Raw genomic sequence first — 18,471 nt, 5'->3', positions numbered from 1 at the left:
TACGAGGCCTCTCCTTTCTATCATGGCCCCATGCTAATGAGGCCCCGGACCCAGCAGGGGAAGAGGGGGCAAGACTTACATAGAGAGGGGAAGGTTCCGTGTCCTGTGGCTCTGGGCACCCAGCCCCTGGGCGCGCACACCTCTTTCTGTGTGTGGGCGCCCATACGTATAAGACCATCCATGAGGCATCCACGGACAGGCTGTTTTCCTCCCGCCTATCTGCCCAGAGCCTAGGACTGTGCCTATCACACGGCAGCTGCAATGATCTGCTGAGAGCATAAATGGATGCGCGCCCATTGTTGGTGTGGCGGTGAGTGAACATGCATGTACTGGCATGTCCTGTTTCTACTGTCTCAGAGAGGTACGGGTACACACAGAGGTGTGCTGGCGATGTGTACATATGAACATGTGTGTGCATGTTTGGTATGTACTTCATTATACATATAATCCATGTCCATACTGGCATGTGTGTTGTAGCAGGCATGCCTGTGTGTGTGTGCGATCGTGGGACGTGCTTGTGGAGTCCCTTAGGGAGTGTCCCTGCAGACACATGGACATGCGTGTTGGCTAAAGTGTACACAGACACACGGATCGCACGCGAATGCAGGCTCCTGCGAGGGGCCGGCTCACGCACCTGCGCAGGTTGTTGAGCACCATGATGTTGGCGTACATGTAGTACAGGTAGTAGCTGTAGGGAGGGTTCTGTTCGCTGGTCCAGTTGTTTGGGCTGGGGCTCTTGTCCGAGAACATGTGGTCACTGTGCTTGGACTCGTCATCCACACTGTCGAAGCCCGTCACCTGGGCAGGAGAGAAGGTCCTGAGCACCAAGGCAAGGCGGGAAGCCAGCACTCAGGCTCAGCTCCGCATCCGCTGGCTCAGAGCTGAGCCGCCCAGGCCTTTCGGGTTGCATTTCAGCTGGGCCTGGCATCTGGCTGAGGCCACGTTCCTCCCAGGTACCGGAGCACACTCTGTGCCCTCGAGCTTCCCAAGGTACCCAGAAGGCCATGCTGGAGAATGCCCAGCCCCTGTGAGGCAGTGGTGACCACGGGAGAATTTAGACTGGACCAGAAAGAGGCAGCTATATCCACTGCCTGTCCCTCTACTGTGCCCTGGAAGCCAGCACTGCAAGGGACAGTGGCCATTGCCTGTAGCAGCAGTGACAAACTGTGACAGGGGAGGGGACCTACTACATGTCATGCACCTACACACCAGGCCCTGCCTGAAGCCCTTCACACACGCCAGCTAATTCAAAGCTCTGAGCCACGCTATGGGGGAGGGGGCCTGTGAACCTCATTTGATAGTTGTACAAAACAGGGCCTAAGTGATTAAGGAAGTCGCCCAAGTAAGACACCCAGGCTCTGGGCCTGCCCTTTGGGGCTATAGGTGGAGGACACCTTGGGACATGTCCAGGTATGGCCTCAAGACACCAGCTGGATGCCTCACAAACAGACCCAGAGGGCCCTGGCCAGGCTGAGCCAGGGTTCCCAGTTACAGCGCTGCGTCCTTATGGGAAGTGACACTCAGGCAGGTCAGAGGAGCCTCAGGAAACTTCCCTTCCACTGTAGTTAGACCTGTGTCCGTACTCTAGGGTTACCCATCCATAACCCCAGAGGCTCCCCCACCTCCAGTCTCCAGGCTGGGCTCCCAGAGCCTTGTGATAACCCTAGAAGCAGAGCTCGACCAAGAGTCACCTACGAGGACACAGCTTTGCGCCAGGACCAGGGGCTTTGTGAACGGGTCTCCCTCCTCTTGCTCAGACACATAAGTGTTTTGGGAAGGAATCCCCGAACCCCAGAGAGGAAAAAGACTGTCCACCTCACTCCACAGCCAGCCCCAACTGGGGACAGGGACTCCCAGGCCGGATCCCAGGCCAGAGCCGGTCTGCCAGCCTCTCAGTTCCTACGCGGGTGAGAGGGCCCAAAAGAATGGGAAACACAAGGGTCCTTCCAGAATCTTCCTGCCACAGAGCTGTGTTCAGGAAACAACAGGGTCCTCACTGTGACTCTAAGTGGGAAGGACCTCAAGCTCTGATCTGCTCACTAACCCCGTACACCGCCAGAGCGCTCTGGGGCCTGGACAAAGGATAAGGCCAGCCCCTCTCCCCAGGTCAGGCAACCAAGGCAGGGCTTCGCCCCTGCATCCCTTGTGGGCCCCAACCTCCTCCTGGTCCTTTCCCCCCCATCCTTTCCCTCCTCCCCCTTCTCCTTTCCTTCTCCCTGTCCCAACTCTGACCAATCCTGTTCTTCCCCACAATGGTCAGGCTTGCTTGGGGTGCAGAATCCACCCTCCTACAAAACCAGGCACCTGAGGCACCCTGGACTCCTCCAGTCCCTGCCCAGGCCATGTAGGGTCTCCACAGCCCTTCCTCACAAGCCCATCTCCTCCCAGAGCCCTGCCCTGCCCTGCCCTGCCCTGCCCTGCCCTGCACAGGCCCACCACCCCTGGAGGCGGTGCACGGATTCCAGTTCTGCCACCTTCTAGTTTTAGGACCTCTCTGTTTAATTTCCTGCAGTGGGAACCTGGAGCTAGTGGCTTCACGGGGTTGTGGTGAGGATTAAAGGGGAAAATCCCTGGGGACCCACCCCACAACCTCTAGGACAATGATGGGGAACCTTTTAGGGCTTTTAATACAAACAGCCACTGTGGCACGCATGCCATAGGCTCGCCACCACCGCTCAGGGATAAAGCACCACACAGGGCTGCTCTGCTGACAGTGAGATGGGGACATGGGTGGTGTAACTGTGAGGATGAAGTGATACCGGGGGCAGCGTACAGCTGGCCAGGCAGCAAGCACTGGCAGATGCAAGCTGTTACCAGTGATTCAACACCCAGCATGTCCCCAGGGCTGGAGCGTCCCCTGCCTTTCATCCTGTGTCTCCCCCCCTGCAGTCACCCTCTGCTTCTGAACAACAGCTCGAGCACACTTCTCTAACACATAAATTCAGTCACGTCCCTCAGCTTGTCCATAACTTTCCCAGCAGCCCCGACACACCCAGACTCAAAGGCCCCTCTCCCCAGGGCTCCTCCCTGGGGAGGTCATCCTGTCCTGAATGCTTCCCCTTCCGATGTCCCCTGTGTTCTGGGCATCCAGAGGGAGGGGCCTTCCCCTTCCTTCCTCTCTTTCTCCTAAGTCTCTCCCCTTGCCTTCTTCCGTCCTATAACTACCCAGACACGGAAGAGAACATGCCGTGGGGCTTACTGCACCAAATCAAACACAGTGTGAGGATTTGCGCTCCGGGGAAAAGCGGAGGAGCTGAAAAGCCTGCATTTCTAAGTGCCCAGCAGCGGCTCAGTGCTGCCTGGGGCAGGATTCTCTTCTGCTGATTCCCTTCTGCTGTTTCCCGGGCAGGAACTGACTCTCAGTCCTCGGCCTGACTCCCCTTCCCAGCTGGGAGACAGCCTGGCCCAGGAGCACCATCACCCGCACCCAGGGCTGCCTCTGGGAGAGGGCGATGTCCCCTTCGGGGAAGGCCCCCTTCCTTCACAAAGTCAGGTTCCTGGGGGCTGCCAGCTCCATGTCTGGGGCAGGGAGGAGACAGGAACTGAGAAGGGGAGCCATAGTACGGACAGGGAGGAAATGTGACCAACCCCATGGGGAATGTGCCCATCCTCTGCCATAGTGGCTTGTTCTGAATGCCATCCACGCTTACATATTTGAGGAAGAGATGAAGCTCCCGGTGATCTTGGGGGTTGATTGTGGCCTTGAAGAGGGGCAGGAAGATGTTCTCCAGCATCTTCCCAAAGCTTGGCAGCAGCTTCTTTGACTTAAATATGTCACTAGGGGAAGCAGAGACTTGTCTTCAGGAGGGCCTCACAGTCCCCTTGACCTGTCAGAGATCGGCCCCCGCCACTTCCTCGGCAGCCCGCCTCCCGGTGAAGGCCTCAGACTGAATCAGACTCGGCCTTTCTCCTCCTCTGCCTGCATGTTCTGCAGTACCAGGCAGCGACTGGCAAACTCAACGCCTGCCCACCCACAGCAGGGCACTGTCCCGAGCCCGGGGCCATTCGGGAGTGGAATGATGGGATTCAGGCTGGACAAGTCCAAGAGAGGAGTCCTCAAATGTCCCAGTGATCTGGACTGTGCCTCTCAGCTCAGCTCCCCCAGCCCCATGCCCAGACTACCAGGAGAGGAATGAAGCGCTCTGAGTGATGCCAGGGAGACGTCAGCAACGTGCAACACTACCAGGCCACCAGGGGCTCATGCAAACCCTCAGTGAGAAGGTGGGGAGGGGGCTCCCCTAAGGCCTTGGTACATATATATTCTTTGAGGAACAAGAGTATGATTGTCATGAGGACATCTTTGCCAAACACTCCTCTGGGGAGGAGAGACCTAACAGTTCCCAGAACAAGCCCCACCCTTCCAAGGTGCAGACTCAGGAGCCCAAGCAGCCCATGTTGCTGTCCCCAGAGGGCCTGGGCAGTCACCAAGTGCCTCACTCACTAGATCCGGGGCACCTGGATGACCCAGCGCATGTTGGGCGAGTAGACCTTGTGCTGGATGAACCAGCGGGCCAGGTTTCGCCACTCCTCTGGGCTGCGGCCGTAGATGGACAGCCGCGGCTCTGAGTACTGGTACTTGCTCTCCTCCAGCTCCTGGGCCACCTCCTGGCACCAAGAAGAAGCAACAGAGTCAGCCCGGACCCCTGCCCCCAGCTGGGTCCCTGGCTCCCTCGGCCACCTGCACCCCACACGGGCGGCTGCTCTAAATCCCTGAGCTGCTGGCTGCCACTCAAGCACTCACTCCCCAGCCAAGGCTCCCCGCTAGGGGAAAGGCTCATCTGCACCCTCCTGCACCACCACGCTGCACAATCAGGCCAGGCCGTACAGCATCTGCACACAGAGCCAGCCTGCCTCCAGCCAAGTTCAGGCTGCTGTCGGGGCACAGCCCCAGGGAGCTGCAGACTCTACCCAGGTGGGTACCCTCCCCTCTCGTGCCTGCAGTCGGAACCCACTGCACTCACTTGCCTGTGCTCGGCCGCAGCAGGCAGCCGGGGCCAGGGTATGGGCACCAGGGCACCTCAGGACTTGCCTGAGCTGGCTGGTAGACAGAGAGGGATTTGGGAGGGGAGGGGACAGGGGGCCATGCTGGGTCCCCACCCTCTAACAGCAGGCACCTGAAGTGGCCTGGGAGCGGCTAAGAGCTCACTCACCTTGACCATCCGAGCAAAGTACTCTCCTCCCAGGTAGTTTTCAGTTTTTAAATACAGGTCCCGGAGCTCACTGGCCCCCACAGGGTTGTATTTCGAGTTGAACTTGTCAAAGCGATGGAACGTCTGCCGGTCCTGGGGGAAGGAGACCACCAGCCAGGTCACCACCTCGGTCTGTGGCCACCACCCACATTCTCTTCTCCTGGTCTTACAAGGTGGCCTTTGTGTGGCCACCCTGAAAGATGTCTTCCAAGTGGTTTCTTACATGCAGTCTTGGAAATGCCCGAGGGCCAGAACCACATATCCTTCCACAGCCAGCCACAGGGCCTTTTGGTGAGGCCCGCTATGAAGAAGTATCAAGGGCCTCATGCTCCAAGGAGTCGTGGCAAGGAACATGGCTGACTCAGGAGAGTAGACCGGTAAGCAACCACCAATAAATCTTTTACTCTTCCTTTTCAAGACTCAATAATATTCCATTGCTTTCTGCTGGAAGCACAGGAGCAGCAGCTCACTCACCGCGTGGACATCCAGAGAATCTACAGTGAGGTCGTAGGGGTCCATTTGCAGGCTGTTGAACACCTGCCTCAGCGTGATCTTCTGGCCCAGCTTCTCTGCCACAGTCCTGTCGGGCTCTGTCTGGTACGTGTGCTGGATGAAACGCAGCAAGTGTTTCTGGTTCATGCAGGCCGCTGCGTGGATGTGCGTGTCCACCTGGAACACAGTGCCCAGCAGCTTGTGAGCGAGGCTGCATTCCCTGGCACCCTACAGCCCCTCCATACTCTGGTGCCCGGATGCCCTCCCCACGTCTCCTCTGGACTTCAGAACCGGGCCCCTCCCATCAGCCCTGCTGTCCTGTCCACCTCCAGACAGCATCAAGAGAGCGGTTCAAGCTGCACATTGGATCAGGCCACTCCGTTAACAAATCACTGAGGTAAGGCATCCTCGAGGTTAAAGCTCAGTGCCCCTGGAATTTGGGGCTACTTTAACCTTGTCTTGCCACTGCCTCACTGTATCCTCCAACCACGGCAAATCACTTAGAGGTGCTCAGCATACCAAGCTCCGTCACACTCTGAAACTTTGTACAGACTTTGTACTTTCTCTTCAGCCTGAAATGCCTCCTTCTGCCCCACCTATCTCTTCCTTGTAGAAGCCAGTCTTGTTACCTTGAGCACAACTATCTAATCTCCCTTGCCCGGTCTGAGAACCTGGTCAATTCTCACTACTGGGTCTGTCCTGCTGCCCATTCCAATATGCTCTGTCTACCCCTCCATCATCCTGGGAGCTCCTTAAGGACAGGGACCATGTCTGATGTGCCCAGGTCTCCAGCATCTACTCCAGAGGCTGGTACCAGGTATCATGTGAATCACTGCATGCATGAATGAACTAAATGAACTAATAGGTTCTAATAGTTTCCATGAAATCCCCATCCTCACGTAATCCTCAGGGCCCACCATTCGCCCCACCAAACCCCACTCTTCCTGTTGACCCCTTTGGAACACGCAAAGCATTCTCAGAGCAAAACCCCAGGCAGGGGTAAGTGGAGAGGGCAGCCACATCCCACTCTTCTCAGCCAGTTCTACCTCAACCAAACCCTTGCATCCAAACCCTAGAAGCAGCAGCTCTCCTGACTCTAAGCCAACATGTGGGCTCGGATCTTACAGCAAGTCCTCCCTTGAAAAAAGGCAGTGAGAGCTTGGACTTCTGCACTCCAGGAAGGCACCAGCAAGGAGCTGCAGGACCTTAGAATCGATCATGGGACTGCTTGCCTCTATATCATGCTACCTTCCTGTGACACCAGATGGTCCCCTGGCCTCTCTGTTCTCTCCTTTGCAGTCTCCTCACACCGCCAGACCTCCCAAATGGTCCTGGGCCCTCTTGTCCTCTCGATATACATTCTCTGTTCTGTCTGTGCCCCTAATTTCCTTCTTTACACCAGCTCCCAAATGGCTATCGTCAGCCCAAAGCTCCAGAACTGCCCGTGCAACTGCTATTTGACATCTCCACGTGAGTAACTCAAAAGCGGCTCAAATCTACTATGTCCAAACCTGAATGTCTGTATCCCAGGAAAAGGTTTCCCACACCCACTCTGACACTGGGAACCTGGGAGTCACCTCCATCTTCCCCTCTCGACCCCCTCAACACCGGTCAGTCCCACCAACGGCACCTCCCAAGAAGATGTCCAAACCACACAGTGCTTGTAAACCCCACTGTCACTCCTGAGCGCACATGGCCTCTTAGCTATCTTGCCACTTTGTCTCTTGCCCTGGTTCAATCCATTCTCCATGCATAGAAGGCAGAACGGAATTTTTATACAGCTTGATTTTGTCGTTACAGTCTCATTCATCTTAGGACGAGGGTCTTGCTGGTCTAGCATCACCAGCCCCCACCCATCTCCCCATCCTCCTCAAGCTCTCTCTCCACTGACAGGATACATGTCTGGCTAAGCTGAGGGGTGGCTTGAAGTCACAATGGGAATCCTAGATCCCCTTCCATGAGTCCAAGGAGCCTGACGGAGGCCCCCGGGGAGGGCAGCAGCCTCACAGGCCAGGGTACTGTCAGCAATCTCCTTGCACCGCGGAGTTACTGCTCTGGCTGACCAGGCTCTCTGCCAGGCCTGGAGTGAGGAGGCGCTGACCTCAAGCCAGAGAATGCTGTCCACCGCTGCTTGGGCTTCTCCAAGTCGTGCCACAGCAGACATCTGCCCTGTTGGGCCTCTGTGCGTGTTATCCCAGCCAGCCATATGCCAAGGCCAAATCACTCCCTCATCTCCTTCCAGCCGTTAATCCTGCTACTCTTATCAGAAAGACGGACTGACCACCAGATGTCAGAGAAATGAAAGAACCAAAGCACGGAACACTGAAACATCACCCGAGGCACAGTGCCAAGGCTCAGGGGCCTCCAGGACGGGGCTCAGCTCATACAGGGCGCACAGGAGAAGGTCAGCCTGGCTTAGCTCCACTGGACACGGCCTTGTTCCACCGCCTCAGCGTGACTTAGCACATTATGGGCCCCTGCTGTCCTCCAGCTCACCAGTGACACCCCACAGGGGTTCAGCCTGTCCCATGAGTCACAAGATAAAAAAGGAAACCAACTGGACAACGCTGGAAGCACCCAATCCAAACTTCAGGATCTCAGAGGTGATTATTTTAGGAACAAGTTAAAGAGGCTGTCGTCAGAGGTCAGTGTTTTCAGTTCACCAGACAATAAAAAACAACATCACCTGCTTTCACCTACAACCCAGGTCTAAACAAATATGAGAGCTTCTAAACAGGGCCGGCCACGACCGGGGCCTGAGCTGACCCCAGCCATTTCCGTACCCGAGGCAAACGTTAGTAAACAACTACAGCACTCTCTTCACTGAGCTTCTGGAATAGTCTGGGAGGTCACAGCCAACTGGTCAAGTTTAGCACAGAAGATGAAACCTATTTGCTATCACTGATATGAAACGTTAACCAAAGTGGATGATACCCAAGTCTACCCAGCTCCCAAGCAGGAGGCACACTCAGCCCTTCTATGAGGAGTGATCAGAAAAATAGGGTGAAAGTTAAAACAAATAGAATTTATTATAGTAAAAGACACATTAGCATTCATTCTCAAGATAGTCCCCGTTGTTTTTGAGTACACTTATTCCCATCATTCTTGCCACTTTCTCAAGCAGCTCTCGAAGTCCTCTTTCCATGAGTGTCCTTATGACGTGTGATCAAAAATAGAGTGAATGCTATGTCATGTGCCACCCAACAGGAAGGCAGGCTTGTAAAAGCACCACGGTGCGTCTTTATCCACAGATCCTACAGACTGGGCCTCACAGGTCATAACCCCCAGCCCCACGCAGACTCACGGCCATCCCACAGCTCCTGCTCTCACAGCCCGGCCTGCTCTGCGTTTGGTGACACAACAGCCACCTCAGAAATAGGGAGGCTCCCACCCCGCCCCCTCTGGACTTCAGAAAGTCACTGTCCTCCCCACGGTAGAGGCTTTGAGTGAGGTCAGGCAGCCAGCACACAGGACACAGCTCCACTGTAGCCAGAGGTGAGCACAAGTCTATCTCGCTGCCTCGCCACCTATTTATGGACTGACTGTGGTACCAGAGAACAGGCCACTGTGTCACACACAGGCGTCAAGGCTCCCTCTGTCCAGAGAGTACATTAGCCCCAGGCTGACAGGAGATCCCAAGGAGCACGTGTGAAATGGAGCCATAGCCCCACACGGAGTTCTTTCCCACATCGTGGCAGGGAGCAGCTAGGGAGCCCAGGACCACCTGCTGGGCCACTTCAAAAGCAAAAAGTGTTGCAACACTTATTCCTAACATAACAGGCTAGGAACTTCCTGTGGACCAGAAATGACTCTTGCTCACCATCAATGCCCCACACTCAGTGCTGATCCTATGCCTTGCTGTGTGTTACCTACATGGAAGGAAGTGGGAACGCTGGAGGGCGTGACCGGCTAACCTGCACACCGTTCCTCTGGCCACCCCTGCCGGCTGAGGCGCCGGTGCCACTCAGCCACTCAATGGGTAAAAGAGGCACAGAGATAGGAGCACGTGGGGTGCCTTTCTTTAACTATACCTGATCCCAACGTATATACAATCATGAATTCCCAAATCCAAAGAGGTATAACCCACGCCCTACCCTGCCCTGTGCTCCACTGTCGTAACCAAAGAGCAGGCTGTGCCCTACTTCCAAAGGAAGAAGACACAGTCCACAGAGGCACCGTGCTTTATACTCTGGCCAAGGAGGGCCACCCGTAGCCAGGAGCCCTGGTGCTCTCATAGGACGCCAGCCCCAGACTGGCTCAGGGCATCCTTGTGCCAGGAGCGGGTCAGGTCGTGGCTTAAACACTAGCCGCTAACTCACCTTTCTCACGTTATAGAAGTCTCGGTGGGGGTTACTCTTCAACTCTTTGAACTCAGACATTTCATTTAACATCTCATGAAGACTGAACTTGGATTCCAGAAAATTCAGTCGCCGGTGACAATAGGTTTTCCTGCAGGTTGGGGAGGAAGAGAAACCCCAGGTGAGGAGAAGTCACATTCAACTCAGTTTGGAGGCCTCCAGCATGGAGGGGCAACCTCTGGGTGACAAGGTCAGGTCAAATAGGGCCGAGAGGCTCCCAGTCCTGGCTGAACTTATTAACAGCGCTGTGTGCCCAGCGTGTGAGCAGTCACACGCGGGGTGATGCAGAGAGACTTTGGGACCTCATCTGGTTCTTTGGCTTCTAGCTCTCTGCAGTTAGTTCATTAGGCAGCGCCTCCATTCCTATGAATGCAGATCTCATAATTAAATATTGAGATGGTAATGCCCAAGGCTGAAGTGAGGGTGACAGCCGTGACTATGAGCAGGACAGATGCTCAATAAGCCTCCCGCCTCAGATGACAGGGAATGAGGGAGTGGATTTTAGAGATGGGGCAGGGGAGGGAAGAGAAAAGGGAGAGGGAGGCACTGGGACTGAAAGTGACTAAGATACATTAAATTCATGTATCAGCCTCCCAACAGTCCCACCACTGTGCAATGCTAACATGCACTATCTCCTTCCTTCCACTCCTCCTCTTTTCTACACCTACTCAGCCACCTTTAATTCCTTAAAGCAGAAATCAATTGCCCAGAACACCAATAATGCAATCAAATTATCAGGCGTGGCCTGCCCACCTTGGGATGTCCCCAGATTTCAGTATCCCCAAATCCATTCAGCACTTCAGGACCAAAGGAGGACTTTTTTGCCTTGTTGGCAAACTTGGAATGCGGGGCCATTTGTTAGAATAGAAATTTCTGTAGGGCTGATGCCCCAGGTCTCTACCAACCCAGAGAAGGCGATCATAGGTGGGGAAGTCTTCTCAGCCAGCAAAGGTGAGAGCTCATTGCTGGATCCAACTGCCGCCCCTCAACACACCCAACTCAGGTGCCTGGGTCCATAGCCACATGCAACCTTCAACCTCGATTCATGTCACCCTGCTTCATCATGACCTCAAAACAAACAGCAGCTGCTTTGGCATCCAGTCACCTAGGCTCCCATGAAGAACAGCTGCAACCCAGCAACTGCCCCAGGGTCAGTGTAGGGGAGTCGCAGAGAGGGCAGGGAGCGTAAAGGTCGTGTTAGCCAGCCTCTTTCCCAGGACAGTCTCTCCCTGACAACCTCCCAGACAGGACAGTCACTGCTCACACATCTGGCAGAGGGGGGCCTCCCAGAAACTGCCCACACCCCACCCCAGGTCTCAGTTCTGCCCTTGGATCAGGGAGGGCCAAGAGCCAAGATGTCCATCCATTCCGCACCTACTCTCCTCCCTGGGGAACCCGCATCACGTCATTCTTAGCACAACAGAAAGGCAGCAGCAAGAAGAGAAGGTCCTCGGCGTGACAGCAGCCTTGCCCTCCCAGCTCCTGCTCTCAGCACAGCCGCGCTGAGGCTCTGTGTACAGATTACTGAACTTGCATTGCTGATTAGCCCAGGTGCCCACCAGGAAGCGAGAGGCCGAGTGCAGGAAGAGCTGCTCGAGCCCCGCTGTGAGCATCAGGGGGCCATGACCCAAAGCAACCCAGGCTCCCTGCATGCTGCTCTCCAGAAACATGGAAACCCAGGATCTAAAGCCACAGTCTGCGTCACTCCCGTACCATGTACAGCCGTCCCCTGTCAGCCCTGACTGGCAGGTCTCTGCAAGGCTGTGGCACTGCCTGGGGAGAGGGGTGATAGCTGTTTGAAGGTGCACAGGCAGCCACCAACAAACAGAAGCTTCACACATACACATGCAGAAGGGACAGGCAGTAACAACTCTAAGAATATGCCAGCCCATGAAGGAAAATTGTTGTAGAAACTCACAAAGCAGAGAGCAGGGCAACCATGTTCTTCCAGGATGGTTTGCATGCAGCAAAAGCCAGCAGGTCTCCCCTATAAAATAGCACCCAGCTAATGGCAAGGAGAGGTGGGGAAAGCTGGCTTACGTGGGGCCATCGGTGATGAGGGCCAGGATGTGGCTCATGTCCACCGTGTAGGTCTCCAGGTCAGGGTAGGGCAGGCTGTGGGGCTCCTGGCGCTCCAGCATCTCCTTGTTATCGTACACAAACAGGATGCCCCCCTGCATGCAGACCAGGTAGTTCAGGTTGGGAGGTGCATCGTCCAGGCAATAAGGGTCTTCCTGGGGCCATGGGGGAGGGCAGAAGTCTGCAAAACAGGATGGAATGATGGCCAAGCACTCCTGACCTTGTGAACCCACAAGGGCTCAGAAGCTGCCTTCTGGGGGAGCCTGCCCGGGCTGCTCTATGTAAAACCCAACCACTCACCTGCCCTGACATTGAATGGCCCCTTCACTGCTTTATTTTGTCTCCTTAGCATTTACCCTTGTACAAAATCGTTGTACTTCTTATCTTGGATATTACAGATCTTCTCTACTCAGACAGAGTAGACTCTGCCTGCAGAGAGTGACTGGTTTCTGCTGTGCTCTTGAAACAGTCCCTAGCACCCAGCTGGCACCTCAGCAATTCTTTTTGGTTCAGCTGGAACAGGCTTCCACTTCTTTGGTCTTCAGGGCCCCCAGGAATGTCAAAAAGGGCAGCTGTGTCTTCTGCTAATAGAACAGACAGCACTGGGACTGCCCAGGGGGAATAACTGTCCCTATCTCCCCACATCTTCCTGAGCCTGTGGCAGCTAAAAAGCTAGATGAAGAAGACACCCATCCCCAATGGAGATGGGGTAGGAGCTTGTCTCCCACATACAGGAATGCGAAGGTCAGAGCTGTTGTCCCCACAGCTGTGGGCTAAGCCATCCCACCATCCCACAGGAGACAGAAAATGCCTTCTGTTTCCCAGGTATGAGACTCTGAACAAGCTCCTCTACCTCTCTGATCCTATCTCTTCCTCTAACGAAAGCACCCCCTACTTTCACAGGCTTTTGTGAGGCCTGCAAAAGCAATGCCCAGCACTCTATTATAGACAGTCCCCAACTTACAACCGTTCAACTTAAGATTTTCCTGCTTTATGACTGTGAAAAAGTATACCCATATAACCACTTTGTTTTTCATTTTCAGTGCAGTGTTCAATAAATCACATGAGGTATTAGCACTTTATTGCCAAATAGGCTTTATGTTAGATGATCTTACCCAACTTTTGGCTAAAGTGCTCTGAGCCCATTTAAGGTAGGTGAGGGATAATAAATGCATTTTTAGCAGAGGGTGGGTTTATCCGGAGAACTCCAGCGTGAGTTGAGGAGCACCTACATTCTTATTATTTGCATAATGGCTCTTGACTGAGCTCTGCCTCTGGCCAAGGATTCAACATTACAGAATTTCAGCACTGCAGATGAAACAGCACCATAAAGGCCCAGCAGCCCAGCAGCCAGCCCGGGTGGCTCCCTGCCTGGCATCCTCCATCAGTACCCAGAAGAGATGTGATGGCCCCCATCAGGCACAGCCACAGGCCAGCTCAGAGGTCCATACCCTGCACCCGTGGGCTGCAAGGTGCAGGTGTCTGCACAGGCCCAGGTGATGCCGCAGGCTGCACACACTTGCTGCTCTGCTTCACCACACAGAAGGCAGGACGCGAGTCCTTGGTCTGTATAAAGCTGACATTTGGTCATCATTCTTGTCCATCCTTGTCAAAATGGAAGCAATCAAGACAGAGAGGGAAATGGACCCAGAAAGGCTGAATTTGTCCAGGGCCCCAGGTGGCAACAGAATACTCAACACGTAGGACCTAGAGCTGCATGGGAGCCAGAGACAGGGACAACCTGGTACCACCACAGGTCAAAGGACAGCCAGGGTCCTGGACTGTGATGCAGACCTCCAGGCCCTTATCTGCCTGCCGCACCAGCTTTCAAGAGTGAGAATTCCCTTTGTCCTCATTTGTATGGCGTAACTCTTCCTCCCCTGCTCCTCAGTCCTTCACAGGACAAACGGACTCCACCAGGAAGCCGCCCTGCCCTCTCTCAGCGCCCCCTCCCTCAACTCTGCAGCCAAGGGGCAGCTGCCATTTACTGAACACACTCCACAGGCCAGAGCCGCGCTAAACACTCCACACACCTTTGCCTGCGTGACTCCCCTCATCTACCCTGCCCCAGGAGACCGCAATTGTTAATCTTCCATTACATAGGTTGAAAAACTGAGATTTAGAGAAATATTTATCTTGCCCAAGGTCCAAGAAATTGGCAGGCCCTGGGTATGAATGCAGGTGTGTTTGACTCCAGACCCCATTTCTGCTGCCTGGGGAACACGCCTTCTTTACCTACTCTCACTGGAGCCCATCCTCCCACCAATTCAGCATTTATTGTTAGATTGTGTTGTTTTAAATACCCCACGTGAGATTTTCTACCTCCCTGAGAGGCACCCATGATCAGAGACTGTCTTTCCTCTCGCTCTCCTAATTTGTACAGCTCATCGCACGCAGCTGGGCATAGACTGCACATAAAACCAACCCTGGGGGAATCAGCAAACCTCAATGTAGGAGAAGCCAACAGAGAGCCACATACCTAAAAACACCACTGGGGGAAACACATTCGGCCAACAAAACATCCCCACAACAGTTGGGCCAAGCCCATACTTAGGACCCCAGTCGCAGCCAGAGCTCCATACCTGGGAGACCCTCATCTGGGAGTGCAGCATTAGCTGGCCCATGACCCAGGTACTGGGCTGTGGTCCGTGGAAAGCGGTGGTAGGCGAGCCGTGCATACTTCTCCCGGATCAGCAGGGCCTTGGCCAGACTCTTGGCAGCCTGCTCGTAGTCCTCCACAGCAATCTGCAGAAGGGAAGTGAACAGAAAGGATTTACACAGCAGTCCTGGATGACCATGCTAGAAGGATCTGCTTGTAAGCCTGGCCCTTAGCTAGCACCTGGGAACCTGAATGTTGGCAAGATTCCCACCCTGACCAAGAATGGCTCACTGTGTCTAAAGTGTTCATGCCAGCAATATGGTTTATGCTGGACACCTGAGTTCCTTCTAGGAGGCTGGAATCTGGAGATGTGCTATACAACGTATGACACACCCAGTAAAGGCCCCGGATGCTGCATCTCTAATGAGCTTCCCTGGCAGGCAGCACTTGGTCACAACCGGATGCTGACAGAACAGGGCCCTTGGCAGCTGCACTAGATGACTCCAGACCTCACCCTCTGTGCCTTTCTCCTTTTCTGGTCTGCTCTGTGTGCTTTCACTGTGGTAAAAGGTTTCACTGGGAACAGCTAGCTGCTGAGGCCTGAGAGTCCTAAGAAATCACCAGTATAGCAGACCCAAGAAAAGAGTCAGGATTGCTGGGAGAGAGGCAGAAATTCAGGCCTGCACATCCAGAGACTGCCCCTAACCCCTGCTGTTGATTAAATCACAAGCCTGCTGCACAAACAAATAAGTAAATAAAAAAAAAAAAAAAACAACTTCTGCTTGCCTGTCCGCATGCTTCCTCAATCCCTGGCTGACAAACACGCCTCATGGTCATGTGTTATATACAAGACCTTCCCATATGAACCCTCTCATTTCACTCCGTACCACAATCCATTTTAAAAGTGGAGAAACTGAAGCACATAAAGGATCAGTCACTTGGCAGAAAGTCACAAAGTCAAACTCAGGCTCTGATCTGATTGGGTCCCAAAGCCCAAGAATGTTCTGCTTTCCCAGGGCTGCCTTGTGTCCAAAGATGAATGGACATATGCCCACCTTCCAATGGGCTCATTGACCATAGTGGTTCAGCAAGGATGAGCATCACAGAAATCTGCATGAGCTTGGGGAGATAAACAGACAGGCAGGACGAGACGTGACACAGAGAGGGAGGTGCAAGATACTGGGGGAGCACAGAGTAGGGAGGGCTGGGAATTTCCTCTTCTGTCTTGATAATATCATCATGTTTAGTTTTGAAATGTTATAGACAAGTACTGAAGGTAATTAACAGACACCAGCATCTACCTTCCAGAGCTAACAATATTCACATTTTCACAGTCCTTTCAGATGTCTTACAAGTGCAGAGAAGTTAATCATCACAGATACAGCTAGAAATCTACCCTCTTCTCTGGCCTCAGAGGGAGGAGGCTGCAGGCCTCGGTGTGTATTTATCATTCCCATCCATGAACTTTTTGCTTGCTGTAAAGCTGAAAGCTTCTCTTTCTTGCCTCCAATGTCTCCGCAAGGGTAGTTAATTCCACTTTGTGCCCCCATGGGAAGGCCTCTGAAAGTGGCATGAATGGGTACGCAGACGCAACCATCTTTGACAAAATGACGCCCCTGCTCACAACAAAGCCAACTGCCTTCTCTGAAGGATCAATGGATGCAGTGTGACAAGAGGCTCAGGCTCAGGGTAGGGCTATCAGAGAGGGTGCTCAGGATCCCCGGGGAGCAAGAGCCAGCAGTCATGCTATAGGTGCTCCAGGGCCCCTGGCTGGTGGCAGACCCTGTGGTGCCAGGGAGATCTGCAAAGTTAGCTTACTTCCCACCAGCTGCCTGGGTCAGGGGCTCCTTTCCCTCCATGTGCCAGGCTGGCAGGAAGAAGTAACTGTTCAGGCCCACGTCCTGTCATTCCATGTACACTCAGCCCACCTCAGTCCACCTCAGCTCTCCCTTCCCAGCATTCCACCTAGAGGTGAATATCGAGGCTTGACCAGGGTGCTGATCTTCAGAACACCTCAATGCCCATCCACAGGAACTTGGCATAAGTCATGGCACATCCACAAGGTGAAATACCGTGCACTCGTGCAGAAGAACAAGGAAGTTCTTTGCAGATTAATGTGGTATTCTCTCTAAATGGACTGTGGTGGGGGCTGTTCGCTTTCCAATCAAAACCATGTCTTCCTGGTTGAGAGGATCTAGCCTGTATTTAAAGATACTGACCCGAAGCTACCTCAACAAGAGCTGATTTTGTACTAACCAGTCAGCCCCATGACTCTGAACCCATTAGACTGCTGGGAGCACCAAGGGCCCAAGCTGGCACCCTTCTCAATGGGCTGGCAGAGACAGAGGACAGTGTGACACTCTGCAGCTGTTGGCCTCTGACAAGAAAAGGGTTGTCCCCTAGACACTCTACCACCACCACCCTGCTAGTTCCCTCCTCTTCAGTGTCCTGTGCCTCCTCTCCACCACCTCCCGGACACCCACAGGCTGAGCCAGATTTCAGGGCGGACATGACCAGAGGCCCCTGGCCTCGGCATCCAAGGCACATTCAACACTCTCACATCACCTTACCCCAGCACAGTAATCTCCGCTGATGATGACCCGCTGGTACTCGGGCATGGCAGAGGGTGCAGGTAGGGGCTGGGAGGTGGCTCCACAGAGCACAGGGGTCAAGGGAGACATGACCGGGCTGGCCGACGGGGGACCCTTCCAGTCTTGCTGCGTCGGCATTTTCAGGGACAAGGACTGGGACCGGATCATCTTGAAACTTGTCTTTCTAAGAGCCAAGGACAAGGAAAAGTGGGAGACATCAGCAGCCGATTGGGATGAGTGGTAAACAGCCTTTATGGATTACATGGCAGGAGAACTTTTGCTAGGATTAATCACTGCTGCTGGTCTGACCATCACTTCCTAATTAGCTAGGCCTTCCTTACACACGTCTCTGCATGTGACACGGCACAGTCCTCCAGACCCCCAGCTCTGTGGTCACCACCAGCTACTGTGGGCTGTGTGTGCATGGCACAAGTGACGTCAGAGTAGGCAAGCACCAGAGACAGACAGACGCAGACCACACCACAAGGACTCTAGCACCACAGGACAGGGATAAGAGGGTGACATCAAGTCAACCAGGCCAGCACGCTAGCTTCACATTACCTGGCATATGAACAGTCTCAGCAAACACTGTTCAGTCTTTCACAGGATTTGAAATATGGGGGATTAGAAGCAGAGGAGCCAAAGATGATTAATTAGTCCAACCTCCTTGCTTGCTAAATAGGAGTCAGGGGACCCGAGATGGAAAGGGGCTTGCAGAAGTCACACAGCAGGGTGGCTGCTCCCCCAGCCCCCACCATCACCCCTGCTACTCCCTCCTCAAGCCTGACATTTGCCATCCTGGCAGCAGCTCTGCAGTGGGGACAGAACTGTATCTCTGTTACAGGACAGGGGTTGATCAGCATCGAACCCAGGTCAGGACACTGGGACTCACCACCCTGACACCAAAGATGATTCATTCACTCTTGGGCACAAGGTTGGTTTAAAACACAGCAAGCTCATGCATATTTGCAAGGGTGATTTGTGGTGACTTCACTTTTCTTGTTAATAGAACAGTAATGTTTCACTTAATGTCACTCCAAGTCCTAGAATCTCCAGGAAGGAAATTACTCAGCACTGGGGCGAGGCCATAAGCACCTGCCTCCCATGTCTCTTTCTGCTGCCGGTGGAATCCAGGTCCTTGCGCTGCCACCTCATGGTGTCCA

At 54.1% G+C, this 18,471-nt stretch overlaps 1 protein-coding gene across 2 annotated transcripts in view; it reads right to left on the bottom strand.

The window, feature by feature from the left end:
• The window catches only part of Ampd3 (adenosine monophosphate deaminase 3), a 43,257-nt gene that overhangs the window by 7,630 nt on the left and 17,156 nt on the right, over nucleotides 1–18,471 (bottom strand). For both annotated transcript variants that reach the window (XM_005380277.2, XM_005380278.2), the window contains exons 3-11: nucleotides 17,288–17,492; nucleotides 14,701–14,863; nucleotides 12,080–12,299; nucleotides 10,001–10,130; nucleotides 5,664–5,858; nucleotides 5,151–5,282; nucleotides 4,442–4,605; nucleotides 3,651–3,777; nucleotides 635–798 (exon numbers count right to left, since the gene is read on the bottom strand). In XM_005380277.2, coding sequence (XP_005380334.1) covers nucleotides 635–798; nucleotides 3,651–3,777; nucleotides 4,442–4,605; nucleotides 5,151–5,282; nucleotides 5,664–5,858; nucleotides 10,001–10,130; nucleotides 12,080–12,299; nucleotides 14,701–14,863; nucleotides 17,288–17,492 — 1,500 coding nt within the window. The remainder of the gene's footprint in view (nucleotides 1–634; nucleotides 799–3,650; nucleotides 3,778–4,441; nucleotides 4,606–5,150; nucleotides 5,283–5,663; nucleotides 5,859–10,000; nucleotides 10,131–12,079; nucleotides 12,300–14,700; nucleotides 14,864–17,287; nucleotides 17,493–18,471) is intronic.

This window comes from Chinchilla lanigera, unplaced genomic scaffold, assembly GCF_000276665.1.
Source record: "Chinchilla lanigera isolate Chin_1 unplaced genomic scaffold, ChiLan1.0 scaffold00013, whole genome shotgun sequence".
NCBI lineage: Eukaryota > Metazoa > Chordata > Mammalia > Rodentia > Chinchillidae > Chinchilla > Chinchilla lanigera.
The sequence above is the reverse complement of the archived record's forward strand: the minus strand, read 5'-3'. Positions and strand labels throughout refer to the sequence as shown.